The sequence below is a fragment of the Pseudophryne corroboree genome, chromosome 5 (assembly GCF_028390025.1).
Source record: "Pseudophryne corroboree isolate aPseCor3 chromosome 5, aPseCor3.hap2, whole genome shotgun sequence".
Taxonomy (NCBI): domain Eukaryota; kingdom Metazoa; phylum Chordata; class Amphibia; order Anura; family Myobatrachidae; genus Pseudophryne; species Pseudophryne corroboree.
In genome coordinates this window covers 717,618,491-717,639,463 of record NC_086448.1, presented here as the reverse complement: position 1 = coordinate 717,639,463, position 20,973 = coordinate 717,618,491, and the positions used below count along the sequence as shown (strand labels likewise).

Genomic DNA, 20,973 nt, shown 5'->3' with positions numbered 1-20,973 from the left:
CAGACACTTAAGTATTCTACATGTCATTTTAAGACAGCGTTAGTTAAGAACAAGTGTACCTCTACCAGAATATATTGTACAAGTATTCTGATGTCTACATCCGGTCTCCTACATTGTATGTATATGTATATATATATATATACACCTGTGCTACAGCCCAGAGTGGATTACCTGTGGCCTGAGAACTATTACCTTTTAATTACCCGCGCACCTGTACACACTGCTTTTTGGATAGAGAGAGATAGATATATATATATATATATATATATATATATATATATATATATATATATATATATATATATATATATATTTTGTTTGGAGGGAGGCGGCACTCTGGAGACTGTAAATAGGCATTTCTCACCAAACAACAGTGTTTATTCTGTCAACGTTTCGGGGCTCCAGCCCTTTCCTCAGGACATAACACACAGCAAAACAGTGCACATATTTATAGTAACAAACATGAGTGTAACTTACCCCCCTCCTTGTGACCCTTCTCAGCATTTCTTCCATGGCCTCTGCATGCAAGACTCCCTGTGCAGGGCACTTCTGGTCACATGACCTCCATGAACCTGGAAGTTATGTCACCCAGCAGGCAGTTGCCATGGGAACGGCTGTATTACAGCAAAAGCATGTGCTTGTTAAACAAAAAATAAACCAGTGCATCTAGCCCAGCACACAAAACACACCAAGAGCGCTATAACAATAAATAGCAGTACAAAAGTGACATAGTGCATATATGATATAGTATAAAGCATTCTAATAAGCATATAAAAACAAAACCCTCTAGAGATCTCCAGGACATATCCAGTTCATCAGTATTACATAAAACATCATAAAATGCATATTAAAGCAGCTAGTACAGTAACATCTACTTTCTTATATCCCTAATATAAGCTGTCAGAGCATATTTCCAGCTAACACATAATAACTCATAGATCATTTTGGCATCTGCCCCCTCTAGTGGTTGTATCTACAATACAACCACTAGAGGGGGCAGATGCCAAAATGATCTATGAGTTATTATGTGTTAGCTGGAAATATGCTTTGATAGCTTATATTAGAGACAAGCTCGTGCTCCCAAAACCACTAAGCCCAAAGCAAAACAATCCTGGGCTGCCCGTCAGCCTGCTTCCAAGCCTGCTGCATGACGGGGCGGGCCTCCCCCTGGGGGATCCCAGGGTGGGAGGCTGATTTCTGCAATTCACCCAGGTCTGGTTAAAGACCACTTCAGACGCATGGGTGCGAGAAGTCGTCTCTCACGGGTACGCAGTGTCTATCAAGAGACGTCCCCCTCGCCAGTTCCAACCGACGGTTGTCCCTTCGGACCCGTTGAAGGTGCAAGCTCTACACCTGGTTGTGCGCTCCCTCCTGGATACAGGAGTGGTAGTGCCAGTCTCTCTGTCCCAGAGAGGCGGAGGATACTACTCGACCCTGTTTCTAGTCCCGAACCCGAATGGGTCTTTCTGGCCTATACTCAACCTCAAATCACTGAACAAATTTGTGAGAGTGTCCACGTTCCATATGGAAACGCTGCACTCAATTGTACTTGCCATGAAACCCGGAGATTATATGGTATCCCTGGATATACAAGATGCCTATCTGCATATACCTATTGCCATATCGCATCAGCAATATCTGCGGTTTGCCATTGGCAACCTTCATTATCAATTCCAGGCTCTGCCGTTTGGACTGGCCACGGCCCCTCGGATCTTCACCAAGGTTATGGCTCATCTGCGTCATCAGGGAATCGGGATCCTGCCATATTTGGATGGCTTGCTAATCCTGGCGAACTCCCAAGATATCCTTCTCAGTCATTTACAACTGATGGTAAACTTCATACAAACCCACGGGTGGCTCGTCAACTGGAAGAAGTCCTCTCTGGTCCCTGCTCGGAGCATGGTGCACCTGGGGGCACTGCTGGACACACAAAGACTGTTTCAGTCTCCAGAGAAAGTCTTGAAACTTCAGGACAGGATACGATGCTTCCTCTCTCACCCAAGAGTGTCGATACACTCGGCGATGCAAGTACTAGGTCTCATGGTGTCGGCGTTCAACATGGTGGCGTACGCTCAGTTTCATTCCCGCCCTCTACAGAGGTTAATCCTTTCCAAGTGAGATGGCCTGCCTCATTGGTTCAGGTCTCAAATGATCTACTTGACTCCGGTAGTTCATTTGTCACTGAGCTGGTGGCTACAGGACCAACAGTTGAGCAGGGCCGTCCCTTCAGGATTCCCAACTGGGTCCTCCTGACTACGGATGCCAGTCTGAGGGGTTGGGGTGCAGTGCTGGAGCAACACTCTCTCCAGGGTCGGTGGCCCAGGGAGGAATATCTCCTCCCAATAAACATTCTGGAATTGCGGGCGGTGTTCAGTGCTTTGACTCTTACCCTGCCTCTGATACATAACAGGCCTGTTCAAGTATGGTCAGGCAGTGCCACCACGGTGGCTTACATTAATCATCAAGGCGGCACTCGAAGCCGCATGGCAATGATGGAAGTGTCAAAAATCCTCCAATGTGCGGAACACCATCTGCCAGCCATATCGGCAGTGTTCATTCCAGGAGTCCTCAACTGGGAAGTGGACTTCCTCAGTTGTCAGGACGTGTACGCCAGAGAGTGGAGTCTTCATCCAGAAGTCTTTCAACTCCTAGTGGACAAGTGGGGCCTACCAGATGTAGACCTGATGGCGTCTCGACACAATCACAAGGTTCCGGTCTTCGGAGCAAGGACAAGGGATCCTCAAGCAGCGTTCGTGGGCGCATTGGCAATTCCATGGAATTTTCGGCTGCCATATGTGTTCCCTCCAGTGTCACTCCTGCCCAGGGTACTACGGAAGTTCAAGTAATAAGGAGGAATTCTACTTCTAGTCGTTTCAGTGTGGTTCAGACCGCACTGGATCTCAGACCTGCAGGGTCTCTCGATAGAGCGTCCTCCTTCTACTTCCTCAACGCCCAGACCTCCTCGTTTAGGGCCCTTGTGTCTACCCGGACCTGGCCAGACTGTATTTGACGGCGTGGCTTTTGAAGCTTCACTCTTGAGGGCCAAAGGATTCTCTGAGGCGATTATCCAAACTATGCTAAAGGCCCGCAAACCAGCTTCTGCACGGATTTATTATAGGGTCTGGAATTCTTACTTCATCTGGTGTACTGCTAAGAATTACGATGCTTACAAGTTTAGTACTTCCAGACTTCTGGCTTTTTTGCAGCAAGGCCTGGATTTAGGACTTCGACTGGCCTCCCTCAAGTTTCACATATCTGCCTTGTCGGTGTGGTTTCAGAGGAAAATTGCATCTATTCCTAACGTTCATACATTCACTCAGGGCATACTGCGGATTCAGCACTCCTGTGGCTCCATAAGATCGGTCTGTTGTCCTGAATGCCCTCATTTGAACCTCTTGAGTCAGTGGACCTTAAATGGCTCACAGCCAAGGTCCTGTTTCTTGCCTCAGCTAGGAGGGTGTCGGACTTAGGCGCTTTGTCCTGTCGTCCACCCTTCCTGATATTTCATCGTGACTGGGCAGTTCTGAGAACTTGCCCAGGTTACTTACCTAAAGTGGTGTCATCTTTTCACCTTAACCGAGAGATTGTGGTTCCAGCCTTCATCTCTTCTGACTTGTCCTCCAAAGAGCGGTCTAAGGATGTGGTAAGGCTCTCCGTGTTTAGGTGGAGAGGACTGCCTCTATCAGGAGGCCAGATACCCTTTTTGTAACTTTTGGTTTCCACAGACGTGGCTGGCCTGCGAATAAGCAAACCTTGGCCAGATGGATTAGAATGGTGATTGCACAAGCTTGCGCAGGCTGGGCTCCTGGCTCCTGCTGCTATTAAGGCCCATTCTACTCGGTCTGTTGGACCTTCTTGGGCGGCCCGCCGTGGCGTGTCCGCAGAACAATTGTGCAAGGTGGCTACGTGGTCCTCAGTGAACACATTCATTAGGTTCTGTGCCTTTGATACTTCCGCCTCCCAGGATGCTTCCTTTGGAGGCTGGGTTCTCATACCCGCTAAGGTGCATCCCCTCCCTTGAGGAACTGCTTTAGGACATCTCCGATGTAATCTATTTCTGCGAGGTACACTGGGTTCCACAGGGCACCCACCCTGACGCACTTAGCTTCTTTGGGTTTGTATGGCATTAGCCGCTGGTACCTTCTCCTGTCGTGAGAACGTGGTTCTATGTGACTAACATCTGCCTTCTTTTTTACCTGCTTCTGCATTGGACTGGTAAACTAAACTGAGCTCACAATGCCTGGAGGCGAGCTTATATAGATGAGGCCCCGCAATGCATCCTGGGACAGTCTAAAGCTTTAGCCTGTTGGTGCTTCTGGATCAAGATTAATCTCTACACCCCGATGTATTCCCTGTGGAACCCAGTGTACCTCGCAAAAAAAGATTTAACTATGGTAAGTCTACCATAAATCTCCTATATATATATATATTTGTCAGTCAGAGAATCACAACCTATTCTGTAAAGATACTCCCTGTCGAGCTCGCACCTTGCAAAAGGTGAGGGGATATCTAGATTCCACCTTACAAACGTGTTGGCTGTGTACTCTTTTAGTTGCATTTTATTGACACAATTTTATACTTTGAACTGTGTATACGTTATTAAAATAACTTTTTACTAATTGGCCTGTTGGCCTCTTGTTTGGGTGACTATTTGGTGAGGGGTGTCTTTTACAGGTCCCCAGATTTAAATACCCTCCAGTCTACATTCCGACGAAAATAACGCTGGAAGAACTGTGTAATTACATTCCACTTTAGCGCACTTGGGAATTTGTGTTTATATATATATATATATATATATACATACGCACCAACACAAATACACAAACACCTACTCCTCACCGGTGTAATGATGAGATACTCTCTGTCTGATAGATGTCTCTCACAGCCCTATCTCTTCTGCAATCATTAAGGGGAAGTCTTGCTAGGGAGAATGGATATACCGTTTGAGGGATCAGGTGCAGTACAAGCAGGGAGCACAGCACACTGGCAGCAGATCTCTTGGATCCACACTGGCAGCAGATCCCTTGGATCCACTCTCCCACCCAGGCACACTGCTTTCTACTGTCCTCCTCTCTGTCCAGTGACAGGCTGCAGCTATCTGCTGGGTCCTGTTACAGCACGCACATACTACTTAAATAGGGGGTTTAAGAGGCTGCTGCTGCCGCTTCCACTGCCGCAAGATCATTAGGCTTCACTCTGCTGGGTGAGGAGCCAGCCACCGATACCCACAACACCATGGTGGCCAGCCTATTCAGTATGCCGGCATCACGCATCTAGGTCCAGCTCCCGTATGTGCAGTCCGGATTCATGATGAGGCAGTGGGTAATCCAGGGGTTCTAATTAATTTTCCTTGGCAGCGGGAGACTCTTTACTGAACCATGAGTCTACTGCACAATGCGATATGGTTGGCAAGTATGGTTGATAGCCACCACGCACACACTGAAAAGCTGAATCCTCATTCCCACAGAGGGAGAGCATAGCAAAGGCTACTAGCATCTGCACAGACTGAGCTGCAGGTGGCCATTTACAAACGCTACCCAATTGGAGCTAAGCTCTGATCGCGACAGCTGGCCCCATGGAGATGTGAGTAGGCATTTAGGGGGCATCAGACTGGCCCAGGGGGAACTGGCCCAGCGGCCAAATCCGCCCCCGCTAATGGGAAGCAGTTAGCTTCCCGACAGACGGGATCCTGGTTGTCGATGTACGCCGGGATCCCACAGTAGGACGCAATGGCGGTGTCTAGATACCAACGCCACTCGGGTTGCCGGCATCCCGATCGTCCTCACATTGGAACGCGCTGGTATCCTGCTGCGGGGGAATTAGAGTGCAGGGCTGGGAAAGTTAGGGTTAGAGACCGGGGAAGGAGGGTTAGGGTTAGGCATGCAGAAGGGGAGGTTAGGGTTAGGCACCAAGTGGGGAGGGTAAGGGTTATGCACCACCGGGGAGGGTTAGGGTTAGGCACCCAAAATGGAGGGTTAGGGAAGGGGGCAGAGGAGGCTACTTGGAGGCCTGTCGGGATTATGATGGATGGGATGCCGCTGTCAGTATACTGACAGCCGGTATCCCGACCATTGGCAAATCATACTGAACCCCTGCTAACTACAATGAATGTCATTTTGATTTAGAAATGTGTGTAATTGAAACCAATGTGGATGTTTGTTTAGAGTAGAGATGAGCGCCGGAAATTTTTCGGGTTTTGTGTTTTGGTTTTGGGTTCGGTTCCGCGGCCGTGTTTTGGGTTCGACCGCGTTTTGGCAAAACCTCACCGAATTTTTTTTGTCGGATTCGGGTGTGTTTTGGATTCGGGTGTTTTTTTAAAAAAACCCTAAAAAACAGCTTAAATCATAGAATTTGGGGGTAATTTTGATCCCAAAGTATTATTAACCTCAAAAAACATAATTTACACTCATTTTCAGCCTATTCTGAACACATCACACCTCACAATATTATTTTTAGTCCTAAAATTTGCACCGAGGTCGCTGTGTGAGTAAGATAAGCGACCCTAGTGGCCGACACAAACACCGGGCCCATCTAGGAGTGGCACTGCAGTGTCACGCAGGATGGCCCTTCCAAAAAACCCTCCCCAAACAGCACATGACGCAAAGAAAAAAAGAGGCGCAATGAGGTAGCTGACTGTGTGAGTAAGATTAGCGACCCTAGTGGCCGACACAAACACCGGGCACATCTAGGAGTGGCACTGCAGTGTCACGCAGGATGTCCCTTCCAAAAAACCCTCCCCAAACAGCACATGACGCAAAGAAAAAAAGAGGCGCAATGAGGTAGCTGTGTGAGTAAGATTAGCGACCCTAGTGGCCGACACAAACACCGGGCCCATCTAGGAGTGGCACTGCAGTGTCACGCAGGATGTCCCTTCCAAAAAACCCTCCCCAATCAGCACATGATGCAAAGAAAAAGAAAAGAAAAAAGAGGTGCAAGATGGAATTATCCTTGGGCCCTCCCACCCACCCTTATGTTGTATAAACAAAACAGGACATGCACACTTTAACCAACCCATCATTTCAGTGACAGGGTCTGCCACACGACTGTGACTGATATGACGGGTTGGTTTGGACCCCCCCCAAAAAAGAAGCAATTAATCTCTCCTTGCACAAACTGGCTCTACAGAGGCAAGATGTCCACCTCATCTTCACCCTCCGATATATCACCGTGTACATCCCCCTCCTCACAGATTATCAATTCGTCCCCACTGGAATCCACCATCTCAGCTCCCTGTGTACTTTGTGGAGGCAATTGCTGCTGGTCAATGTCTCCGCGGAGGAATTGATTATAATTCATTTTAATGAACATCATCTTCTCCACATTTTCTGGATGTAACCTCGTACGCCGATTGCTGACAAGGTGAGCGGCGGCACTAAACACTCTTTCGGAGTACACACTTGTGGGAGGGCAACTTAGGTAGAATAAAGCCAGTTTGTGCAAGGGCCTCCAAATTGCCTCTTTTTCCTGCCAGTATAAGTACGGACTGTGTGACGTGCCTACTTGGATGCGGTCACTCATATAATCCTCCACCATTCTATCAATGTTGAGAGAATCATATGCAGTGACAGTAGACGACATGTCCGTAATCGTTGTCAGGTCCTTCAGTCCGGACCAGATGTCAGCATCAGCAGTCGCTCCAGACTGCCCTGCATCACCGCCAGCGGGTGGGCTCGGAATTCTGAGCCTTTTCCTCGCACCCCCAGTTGCGGGAGAATGTGAAGGAGGAGATGTTGACAGGTCGCGTTCCGCTTGACTTGACAATTTTGTCACCAGCAGGTCTTTCAACCCCAGCAGACCTGTGTCTGCCGGAAAGAGAGATCCAAGGTAGGCTTTAAATCTAGGATCGAGCACGGTGGCCAAAATGTAGTGCTCTGATTTCAACAGATTGACCACCCGTGAATCCTTGTTAAGCGAATTAAGGGCTGCATCCACAAGTCCCACATGCCTAGCGGAATCGCTCCGTGTTAGCTCCTTCTTCAATGCCTCCAGCTTCTTCTGCAAAAGCCTGATGAGGGGAATGACCTGACTCAGGCTGGCAGTGTCTGAACTGACTTCACGTGTGGCAAGTTCAAAGGGCATCAGAACCTTGCACAACGTTGAAATCATTCTCCACTGCACTTGAGACAGGTGCATTCCATCTCCTATATCGTGCTCAATTGTATAGGCTTGAATGGCCTTTTGCTGCTCCTCCAACCTCTGAAGCATATAGAGGGTTGAATTCCACCTCGTTACCACTTCTTGCTTCAGATGATGGCAGGGCAGGTTCAGTAGTTTTTGGTGGTGCTCCAGTCTTCTGTACGTGGTGCCTGTACGCCGAAAGTGTCCCGCAATTTTTCTGGCCACCGACAGCATCTCTTGCACGCCCCTGTCGTTTTTTAAAAAATTCTGCACCACCAAATTCAAGGTATGTGCAAAACATGGGACGTGCTGGAATTTGCCCATATTTAATGCACACACAATATTGCTGGCGTTGTCCGATGCCACAAATCCACAGGAGAGTCCAATTGGGGTAAGCCATTCCGCGATGATCTTCCTCAGTTGCCGTAAGAGGTTTTCAGCTGTGTGCGTATTCTGGAAAGCGGTGATACAAAGCGTAGCCTGCCTAGGAAAGAGTTGGCGTTTGCGAGATGCTGCTACTGGTGCCGCCGCTGCTGTTCTTGCGGCGGGAGTCCATACATCTACCCAGTGGGCTGTCACAGTCATATAGTCCTGACCCTGCCCTGCTCCACTTGTCCACATGTCCGTGGTTAAGTGGACATTGGGTACAACTGCATTTTTTAGGACACTGGTGAGTCTTTTTCTGACGTCCGTGTACATTCTCGGTATCGCCTGCCTAGAGAAGTGGAACCCAGATGGTATTTGGTAACGGGGGCACACTGCCTCAATAAATTGTCTAGTTCCCTGTGAACTAACGGCGGATACCGGACGCACGTCTAACACCAACATAGTTGTCAAGGACTCAGTTATCCGCTTTGCAGTAGGATGACTGCTGTGATATTTCATCTTCCTCGCAAAGGACTGTTGAACAGTCAATTGCTTACTGGAAGTAGTACAAGTGGGCTTACGACTTCCCCTCTGGGATGACCATCGACTCCCAGCGGCAACAACAGCAGCACCAGCAGCAGTAGGCGTTACACGCAAGGATGCATCGGAGGAATCCCAGGCAGGAGAGGACTCGTCAGACTTGCCAGTGACATGGCCTGCAGGACTATTGGCATTCCTGGGGAAGGAGGAAATTGACACTGAGGGAGTTGGTGGGGTGGTTTGCGTGAGCTTGGTTACAAGAGGAAGGGATTTACTGGTCAGTGGACTGCTTCCGCTGTCACCCAAAGTTTTTGAACTTGTCACTGACTTATTATGAATGCGCTGCAGGTGACGTATAAGGGAGGATGTTCCGAGGTGGTTAACGTCCTTACCCCTACTTATTACAGCTTGACAAAGGGAACACACGGCTTGACACCTGTTGTCCGCATTTCTGGTGAAATACCTCCACACCGAAGAGCTGATTTTTTTGGTATTTTCACCTGGCATGTCAACGGCCATATTCCTCCCACGGACAACAGGTGTCTCCCCGGGTGCCTGACTTAAACAAACCACCTCACCATCAGAATCCTCCTGGTCAATTTCCTCCCCAGCGCCAGCAACACCCATATCCTCCTCATCCTGGTGTACTTCAACACTGACATCTTCAATCTGACTATCAGGAACTGGACTGCGGGTGCTCCTTCCAGCACTTGCAGGGGGCATGCAAATAGTGGAAGGCGCATGCTCTTCACGTCCAGTGTTGGGAAGGTCAGGCATCGCAAACGACACAATTGGACTCTCCTTGTGGATTTGGGATTTCAAAGAACGCACAGTTCTTTGCGGTGCTTTTGCCAGCTTGAGTCTTTTCAGTTTTCTAGCGAGAGGCTGAGTGCTTCCATCCTCATGTGAAGCTGAACCACTAGCCATGAACATAGGCCAGGGCCTCAGCCGTTCCTTGCCACTCCGTGTGGTAAATGGCATATTGGCAAGTTTACGCTTCTCCTCCGACAATTTTATTTTAGGTTTTGGAGTCCTTTTTTTTCTGATATTTGGTGTTTTGGATTTGACATGCTCTGTACTATGACATTGGGCATCGGCCTTGGCAGACGACGTTGCTGGCATTTCATCGTCTCGGCCATGACTAGTGGCAGCAGCTTCAGCACGAGGTGGAAGTGGATCTTGATCTTTCCCTAATTTTGGAACCTCAACTTTTTTGTTCTCCATATTTTATAGGCAGAACTAAAAGGCACCTCAGGTAAACAATGGAGATGGATGGATTGGATACTAGTATACAATTATGGACGGACTGCCACGGTTAGGTGGTATAAAAAAACCACGGTTAGGTGGTATATATTATAATAATAATACAATTATGGATGGACGGACTGCCTGCCGACTGCCGACACAGAGGTAGCCACAGCCGTGAACTACCGCACTGTACACTGGTTGATAAAGAGATAGTAGTATACTCGTAACAACTAGTATGACACTATGACGACGGTATAAAGAATGAAAAAAAAACCACGGTTAGGTGGTATATATTATAATAATAATACAATTATGGATGGACGGACTGCCTGCCGACTGCCGACACAGAGGTAGCCACAGCCGTGAACTACCGCACTGTACACTGGTTGATAAAGAGATAGTAGTATACTCGTAACAACTAGTATGACACTATGACGACGGTATAAAGAATGCAAAAAAAACCACAGTTAGGTGGTATATATTATAATAATAATACAATTATGGATGGACGGACTGCCTGCCGACTGCCGACACAGAGGTAGCCACAGCCGTGAACTACCGCACTGTACACTGGTTGATAAAGAGATAGTAGTATACTCGTAACAACTAGTATGACACTATGACGGTATAAAGAATGAAAAAAAAACCACGGTTAGGTGGTATATATTATAATAATAATACAATTATGGATGGACGGACTGCCTGCCGACTGCCGACACAGAGGTAGCCACAGCCGTGAACTACCGCACTGTACACTGGTTGATAAAGAGATAGTAGTATACTCGTAACAATTAGGATGACACTATGACGGTATAAAGAATGAAAAAAAAACCACGGTTAGGTGGTAGGTATATAATAATAAATAATACAATTCTGGTCGGACGGACTGCCTGCCGTGTGCCGACACAGAGGTAGCCACAGCCGTGAACTACCGCACTGTACACTGGTTGATAAAGAGATAGTAGTATACTCGTAACAATTAGGATGACACTATGACGGTATAAAGAATGAAAAAAAAACCACGGTTAGGTGGTAGGTATATAATAATAAATAATACAATTCTGGTCGGACGGACTGCCTGCCGTGTGCCGACACAGAGGTAGCCACAGCCGTGAACTACCGCACTGTACACTGGTTGATAAAGAGATAGTAGTATACTCGTAACAATTAGGATGACACTATGACGGTATAAAGAATGAAAAAAAAACCACGGTTAGGTGGTAGGTATATAATAATAAATAATACAATTCTGGTCGGACGGACTGCCTGCCGTGTGCCGACACAGAGGTAGCCACAGCCGTGAACTACCGCACTGTACACTGGTTGATAAAGAGATAGTAGTATACTCGTAACAATTAGGATGACACTATGACGGTATAAAGAATGAAAAAAAAACCACGGTTAGGTGGTAGGTATATAATAATAAATAATACAATTCTGGTCGGACGGACTGCCTGCCGTGTGCCGACACAGAGGTAGCCACAGCCGTGAACTACCGCACTGTACTGTGTCTGCTGCTAATATAGACTGGTTGATATTTAAAGAGATATTAGTAGTATACAACAATACTATACTGGTGGTCAGGCACTGGTCACCACTCCTGCAGCAAAAGTGTGCACTGTTAATTAATATAATTGTACTCCTGGCTCCTGCTAACAACCTGCAGTGCTCCCCAGTCTCCCCCACAATTAATTATAAGCTTTTAATTTATACATTGATGACTGTGCAGCACACTGGGCTGAGCTGAGTGCACACAGACTGAGTCACACTGTGTGACTGACTGTGCTGTGTATCGTTTTTTTTTTCAGGCAGAGAACGGATATAGCAGAGAGAAGTGAACGGATATATTATATTAAATAAAAGTTAACTAGCAACTGCACTGGTCACTGACTGTGGTAAACTAACTCTGTCTGCGACTCTGCACAATCTCTCTCTATCTAATCTATCTATCTCTATTCTAATGGAGAGGACGCCAGACACGTCCTCTCCCTATCAATCTCAATGCACGAGTGAAAATGGCGGCGACGCGCGGCTCCTTATATAGAATCCGAGTCTCGCGATAGAATCCGAGCCTCGCGAGAATCCGACAGCGTCATGATGACGTTCGGGCGCGCTCGGGTTAACCGAGCAAGGCGGGAAGATCCGAGTCGCTCGGACCCGTGGAAAAAAAAGTGAAGTTCGTGCGGGTTCGGATTCAAAGAAACCGAACCCGCTCATCTCTAGTTTAGAGCCAAGAAAATAGTAAATTGAAGTCAAATTGGCACCAGTTTCATGAAACATGGACCCTGCTAGATTATAACATACTGTATAGTCCTATAATAACATTTCATTGTACTATTCTATTTCATTGTACTATTCTATTTGTTTTCTTAGGTTATACTGTCCACGTAATTGTGCACAAGCAAGTCCATACTATGCTCGCGTTTTTGGAACACGGATTTATTCTGATGTGAGTATTTTAAATTTCAGTCTATACACATTATATACAGTATGTAGCAGTAACAAGTTCATCCCTTAGTACTTTTAATACTTCAGGTAATATAATGCAGTAAATTTTTTCTGAGGTTTACCGCATTCCCTATATGTATCAAGGTCTGGAAAGTTAACCTTTCCGGAGCCAGTACCTGACGGGCAATGCCTTCTATAGATGTTGTTGCCTATAGAAGTATTAGGGTTTCTGTGTGCAGAACCTCCACGAACAACTCCCTCCCCCTTCCCCCCCATGACCATGCGTGCACAGTAGAACTCCTAGCTCATAAACCCAAAAGTCCTCACAAAGCAAAGGACACCTCTTATCTGATGTCCTGTCCTTTGCGTTTATAGTTGCATTTATTCATGCATACTGCATTAGCAAATGCCACTTTTTTATGTGATGCATGATACATCACGCCCTTAGTGTGATGAATATATTCTCATGTTATTGTTTATTCTGTCCAAGTGCAGAATTTATGTCAACCTGTTAAAGGGATGAAATACCTACAATCAAAATCCCGACGGTCAAATTCCCTACAACAATTCACCGACGGTCAAAATCCCAACAAGGGCAAAATACCGACAAGATCAAAATATTGTCATTTAAAATGTCGACAGGTCAAAAAGTCGACAAGAGTTTTGCATTGTTTTAAGGTGTGTATGTCGACATAGGTCAACATGGACACAGTATAAGTGTGTCGCGTCCCCTCGCACGGCTTGCTGCGCTTGCCCTGCTTATATTCCTCCTCCAGGTCCACTTGGATTGTAACGTATGAGCAAGTTGGTTGCAATAAAAAAAATCATGAAAAACTCTTTTTGACCTGCCGACATCTTAAATGTCGTTGTTATGACCTTGTCGGTATTTTAAATGTCGGTATTTTGCCCATGTTGGGATTGTGACATTGTCGGGATTTTGACCGTAGGCAATGGTTGTCGGTATTTTGACCGTCGGGATTTTGATTGTAGGTAAATTGACCGCATCCACTGTTAAAGGCCTAGTATCATAAAGGCGTAAAATACATTTAAATATGCAATTCTAAGGGCAACCTTTGTACCAAAAAGTACACTATATTTTAGTTTATAGGTCGGAGAAGGCTCAGACATTTTAGCTGCAAGGCTGGGATTTAATTATAATCAGCAACGCTATCCCTCATTGACTGCATGGTTTATAATTCCCACCTTGCACATCAGCTTTTCCTCCATCCCACCATATTATCATCTGATCTACTGATACATTGAGCTGCCTGACTATCATTATCCCTTCCGCCCATGTCACTAGTCTGTGAACCTATACCTATACAAAAAAAGGCACCACCATCATAAATTATAGCTTAGACCAGAGGTTCCCAAACGCGGTCCTCAAGACACCCCAACGGTCCAGGTTTTAAATGTATCCATGCTTGGCCACAGGTGACTTAATTAGCACCTCAGTCAATTTGATTTAACTATCTGTGCTGAGCCATTGATATACCTAAATCCTGCCTGTTGGAGTGCCTTGAGGAGCGCGTTTGGGAACCTTTGGCATAGACGGACAAATAAAGCTGCACATATATAGACATAAAATGTTCCATTTGAGCTGCTTCATCACTTGATATATGCAGCCTATCCAGCACTACTGATGAAGTTCATTGCACCCTATGGAGTAAATAGAGTAAATGTAAAGCAGGTCATGACGTGGTCAGTTTGTGATCCTTCACTCTGAATGCTTATGTATGTGATCATTCCAATCTTTGGGGGAGATGTATCAAACCTTTTAAACTGGAGAAGTCTACCAAAGCAACCTAGCAGCATCTACAGTAGCTATCATTTATCATATATACTCTATAAAATGAGAGCCAGAAGATTATTGGTTGCTAACTGCAAAGTAGTGACCATTTCTTCATATTTATTGTTCATAGGTAACTCTAAAGCAAGTGGCAGTTAAAGTTCAGTCCCCATACATGTACCGTGAGCATGACCTGCACCCATAAGTACATACCCTTAGGCTACATTTATTTACATAATAGTGTAGATAAGACTATTAAACTTGTCTTATGGTTTGTTTTATGAGGCACATTTGGAAATATGTTTATTTTAGCTTAATATAAAGTGCATGTATGTACTATTTATGTATGTAATCACTTATATTACTAGACCATGTGGGTTTGTCGGGAAGACTGTATGTCAATAGTCTCTGTGTCCTGATAATTATAAGGGCCTGATTCAGAGATGGACGCAGTGCACATTGAGTCTTTGGACTCAGCAGCAATGTAAAAATATGCTAATGCAGCAGGAGGTGTCTTGTGTAAATAGACATCTCCTGTCTGGTTTTGTGATCTGTGCTGCATCTGAAGATGCAGCATTGGGTCATCTGCAAAAACATCGGCCGTCTGAGGGAGCCCAAGGCTACTCAGATGGGCCATTGCAGCTCTGTAACTGTGGCCGGGAAATCTGCATTAGAAGATGCAGACACTGAACTTGGTAGTCCCAGGTAATGGGAGTAAAGAGATATGATGGCTGGCCATCTGTACTAGTGATGAGCACCGGAAATTTTTCGGGTTTTGTGTTTTGGTTTTGGGTTCGGTTCCGCGGCCGTGTTTTGGGTTCGAACGCGTTTTGGCAAAACCTCACCGAATTTTTTTTGTCGGATTCGGGTGTGTTTTGGATTCGGGTGTTTTTTTCAAAAAACCCTAAAAAACAGCTTAAATCATAGAATTTGGGGGTCATTTTGATCCCAAAGTATTATTAACCTCAATAACCATAATTTCCACTCATTTTCAGTCTATTCTGAACACCTCACACCTCACAATATTATTTTTAGTCCTAAAATTTGCACTGAGGTCGCTGGATGGCTAAGCTAAGCGACCCAAGTGGCCGACACAAACACCTGGCCCATCTAGGAGTGGCACTGCAGTGTCACGCAGGATGGCCCTTCCAAAAAACACTCCCCAAACAGCACATGACGCAAAGAAAAAAAGAGGCGCAATGAGGTAGCTGTGTGAGTAAGCTAAGCGACCCTAGTGGCCGACACAAACACCTGGCCCATCTAGGAGTGGCACTGCAGTGTCACGCAGGATGGCCCTTCCAAAAAACACTCCCCAAACAGCACATGACGCAAAGAAAAAAAGAGGCGCAATGAGGTAGCTGTGTGAGTAAGCTAAGCGACCCTAGTGGCCGACACAAACACCTGGCCCATCTAGGAGTGGCACTGCAGTGTCACGCAGGATGGCCCTTCCAAAAAACACTCCCCAAACAGCACATGACGCAAAGAAAAAAAGAGGCGCAATGAGGTAGCTGTGTGAGTAAGCTAAGCGACCCTAGTGGCCGACACAAACACCTGGCCCATCTAGGAGTGGCACTGCAGTGTCACGCAGGATGGCCCTTCCAAAAAACACCCCCCAAACAGCACATGACGCAAAGAAAAATGAAAGAAAAAAGAGGTGCAAGATGGAATTGTCCTTGGGCCCTCCCACCCACCCTTATGTTGTATAAACAGGACATGCACACTTTAACCAACCCATCATTTCAGTGACAGGGTCTGCCACACGACTGTGACTGAAATGACGGGTTGGTTTGGACCCCCACCAAAAAAGAAGCAATTAATCTCTCCTTGCACAAACTGGCTCTACAGAGGCAAGATGTCCACCTCATCATCATCCTCCGATATATCACCGTGTACATCCCCCTCCTCACAGATTATCAATTCGTCGCCACTGGAATCCACCATCTCAGCTCCCTGTGTACTTTGTGGAGGCAATTGCTGCTGGTCAATGTCTCCACGGAGGAATTGATTATAATTCATTTTAATGAACATCATCTTCTCCACATTTTCTGGATGTAACCTCGTACGCCGATTGCTGACAAGGTGAGCGGCGGCACTAAACACTCTTTCGGAGTACACACTTGTGGGAGGGCAACTTAGGTAGAATAAAGCCAGTTTGTGCAAGGGCCTCCAAATTGCCTCTTTTTCCTGCCAGTATAAGTACGGACTGTCTGACGTGCCTACTTGGATGCGGTCACTCATATAATCCTCCACCATTCTTTCAATGGGGAGAGAATCATATGCAGTGACAGTAGACGACATGTCCGTAATCGTTGTCAGGTCCTTCAGTCCGGACCAGATGTCAGCATCAGCAGTCGCTCCAGACTGCCCTGCATCACCGCCAGCGGGTGGGCTCGGAATTCGTAGCCTTTTCCTTGCACCCCCAGTTGCGGGAGAATGTGAAGGAGGAGATGTTGACAGGTCGCGTTCCGCTTGACTTGACAATTTTCTCACCAGCAGTTCTTTGAACCCCAGCAGACTTGTGTCTGCCGGAAAGAGAGATCCAAGGTAGGATTTAAATCTAGGATCGAGCACGGTGGCCAAAATGTAGTGCTCTGATTTCAACAGATTGACCACCCGTGAATCCTTGTTAAGCGAATTAAGGGCTCCATCCACAAGTCCCACATGCCTAGCGGAATCGCTCTGTGTTAGCTCCTCCTTCAATGTCTCCAGCTTCTTCTGCAAAAGCCTGATGAGGGGAATGACCTGACTCATGCTGGCAGTGTCTGAACTGACTTCACGTGTGGCAAGTTCAAAAGGTTGCAGAACCTTGCACAACGTTGAAATCATTCTCCACTGCGCTTGAGACAGGTGCATTCCACCTCCTATATCGTGCTCAGTTGTATAGGCTTGAATGGCCTTTTGCTGCTCCTCCAACCTCTGAAGCATATAGAGGGTTGAATTCCACCTCGTTACCACTTCTTGCTTCAGATGATGGCAGGGCAGGTTCAGGCGTTTTTGGTGGTGCTCCAGTCTTCTGTACGTGGTGCCTGTACGCCGAAAGTGTCCCGCAATTCTTCTGGCCACCGACAGCATCTCTTGCACGCCCCTCTCGTTTTTTCAATAATTCTGCACCACCAAATTCAAGGTATGTGCAAAACATGGGACGTGCTGGAATTTGCCCATATTTAATGCACACACAATATTGCTGGCGTTGTCCGATGCCACAAATCCACAGGAGAGTCCAATTGGGGTAAGCCATTCTGCGATGATCTTCCTCAGTTGCCGTAAGAGGTTTTTAGCTGTGTGCGTATTCTGGAAAGCGGTGATACAAAGCGTAGCCTGCCTAGGAAAGAGTTGGCGTTTGCGAGATGCTGCTACTGGTGCCGCCGCTGCTGTTCTTGCGGCGGGAGTCCATACATCTACCCAGTGGGCTGTCACAGTCATATAGTCCTGAGCCTGCCCTGCTCCACTTGTCCACATGTCCGTGGTTAAGTGGACATTGGGTACAACTGCATTTTTTAGGACACTGGTGAGTCTTTTTCTGAGGTCTGTGTACATTTTCGATATCGCCTGCCTAGAGAAATGGAACCTAGATGGTATTTGGTACCGGGGACACAGTACCTCCAACAAGTCTCTAGTTGCCTCTGCAGTAATGATGGATACCGAAACCACGTTTCTCACCGCCCAGGATGCCAAGGCCTCAGTTATCCGCTTTGCAGCAGGATGACTGCTGTGATATTTCATCTTCCTCGCAAAGGACTGTTGGACAGTCAATTGCTTGGTGGAAGTAGTAAAAGTGGTCTTACGAGTACGACTTCCCCTCTGGGATGACCATCGACTCCCAGCAGCAACAACAGCAGCGCCAGCAGCAGTAGGCGTTACACGCAAGGATGCATCGGAGGAATCCCAGGCAGGAGAGGACTCGTCAGAATTGCCAGTGACATGGCCTGCAGGACTATTGGCATTCCTGGGGAAGGAGGAAATTGACACTGAGGGAGTTGGTGGGGTGGTTTGCGTGAGCTTGGTTACAAGAGGAAGGGATTTACTGGTCAGTGGACTGCTTCCGCTGTCGCCCAAAGTTTTTGAACTTGTCACTGACTTATGATGAATGCGCTGCAGGTGACGTATAAGGGAGGATGTTCCGAGGTGGTTAACGTCCTTACCCCTACTTATTACAGCTTGACAAAGGCAACACACGGCTTGACAAATGTTGTCCGCATTTCTGTTGAAATACTTCCACACCAAAGAGCTGATTTTTTTGGTATTTTCACCAGGCATGTCAATGGCCCTATTCCTCCCACGGACAACAGGTGTCTCCCCGGGTGCCTGACTTAAACAAACCACCTCACCATCAGAATCCTCCTGGTCAATTTCCTCCCCAGCACCAGCAACACCCATATCCTCCTCATCCTGGTGTACTTCAACACTGACATCTTCAATCTGACTATCAGGAACTGGACTGCGGGTGCTCCTTCCAGCACTTGCAGGGGGCGTGCAAATGGTGGAAGGCGCATGCTCTTCACGTCCAGTGTTGGGAAGGTCAGGCATCGCAAACGACACAATTGGACTCTCCTTGTGGATTTGTGATTTCGAAGAACGCACAGTTCTTTGCTGTGCTTTTGCCAGCTTGAGTCTTTTCATTTTTCTAGCGAGAGGCTGAGTGCTTCCATCCTCATGTGAAGCTGAACCACTAGCCATGAACATAGGCCAGGGCCTCAGCCGTTCCTTGCCACTCCGTGTGGTAAATGGCATATTGGCAAGTTTACGCTTCTCCTCTGTCAATTTTATTTTAGATTTTTGAGTCCTTTTTTTACTGATATTTGGTGTTTTGGATTTTACATGCTCTGTACTATGACATTGGGCATCGGCCTTGGCAGACGACGTTGCTGGCATTTCATCATCTCGGCCATGACTAGTGGCAGCAGCTTCAGCACGAGGTGGAAGTCGATCTTGATCTTTCCTTATTTTTGGAACCTCAACATTTTTGTTCTCCATATTTTAATAGGCACAACTAAAAGGCACCTCAGGTAAACAATGGAGATGGATGGATACTAGTATACTTATGGATGGACGAGCGACTGCCGACACAGAGGTAGCTACAGCCGTGGACTACCGTACTGCGTCTGCTGCTAATATAGACTGGATGATAATGATATAAAAAATATATATATATCACTACTGCAGCCGGACAGGTATATTTTATATAATGACGGACCTGCTGGACACTGTCAGCAGCACTGCAGACTCCTAAAGTAAGCTACTAGTAGTATAAAGAAGATAGAAAAAAAAAAAAAACACCACAGGTAGGTGGTATACAATTATGGATGGACGAGCGACTGCCGACACAGAGGTAGCTACAGCCGTGGACTACCGTACTGCGTCTGCTGCTAATATAGACTGGATAATAATGATATAAAAAATATATATATATCACTACTGCAGCCGGACAGGTATATATTATATAATGACGGACCTGCTGGACACTGTCAGCAGCACTGCAGACTCCTAAAGTAAGCTACTAGTAGTATCAAGAAGATAGAAAAAAAAAAAAACACCACAGGTAGGTGGTATACAATTATGGATGGACGAGCGACTGCCGACACAGAGGTAGCTACAGCCGTGGACTACCGTACTGCGTCTGCTGCTAATATAGACTGGATGATAATGATATAAAAAATATATATATATCACTACTGCAGCCGGACAGGTATATATTATATAATGACGGACCTGCTGGACACTGTCAGCAGCACTGCAGACTCCTAAAGTAAGCTACTAGTAGTATCAAGAAGATAGAAGAAAAAAAAAACACCACAGGTAGGTGGTATACAATTATGGATGGACGAGCGACTGCCGACACAGAGGTAGCTACTGCCGTGGACTACCGTACTGCGTCTGCTGCTAATATAGACTGGATGATAATGATATAAAAAATATATATATATCACTACTGCAGCCGGACAGATATATATTATATAATGACGGACCTGCTGGACACTGTCAGCAGCACTGCAGACTCCTAAAGTAAGCTACTAGTAGTATCAAGAAGATAGAAAGAAAAAAAACACCACAGGTAGGTGGTATACAATTATGGATGGACGAGCGACTGCCGACACAGAGGTAGCTACAGCCGTGGACTACCGTACTGCGTCTGCTGCTAATATAGACTGGATGATAATGATATAAAAAATATATATATATCACTACTGCAGCCGGACAGGTATATATTATATAATGACGGACCTGCTGGACACTGTCACCAGCACTGCAGACTCCTAAAGTAAGCTACTAGTAGTATCAAGAAGATAGAAAAAAAAAAACACCACAGGTAGGTGGTATACAATTATGGATGGACGAGCGACTGCCGACACAGAGGTAGCTACAGCCGTGGACTACCGTACTGCGTCTGCTGCTAATATAGACTGGATGATAATGATATAAAAAATATATATATATCACTACTGCAGCCGGACAGGTATATATTA

General features: G+C 46.4%; 1 protein-coding gene and 1 long non-coding RNA gene across 4 annotated transcripts in view; one reads left to right on the top strand and one right to left on the bottom strand.

Moving 5' to 3' along the window:
* Nucleotides 1-578, bottom strand: part of LOC134928338 (uncharacterized) — a 246,329-nt gene extending 245,751 nt beyond the window's left edge. For both annotated transcript variants that reach the window (XR_010177900.1, XR_010177901.1), the window contains exon 1: nt 478-578. This is a non-coding gene — a long non-coding RNA (uncharacterized LOC134928338). The remainder of the gene's footprint in view (nt 1-477) is intronic.
* CRISPLD1 (cysteine rich secretory protein LCCL domain containing 1) overlaps nt 1-20,973 on the top strand; it is a 197,229-nt gene that overhangs the window by 159,645 nt on the left and 16,611 nt on the right. For both annotated transcript variants that reach the window (XM_063923972.1, XM_063923971.1), the window contains exon 13: nt 12,646-12,721. In XM_063923972.1, coding sequence (XP_063780042.1) covers nt 12,646-12,721 — 76 coding nt within the window. The remainder of the gene's footprint in view (nt 1-12,645; nt 12,722-20,973) is intronic.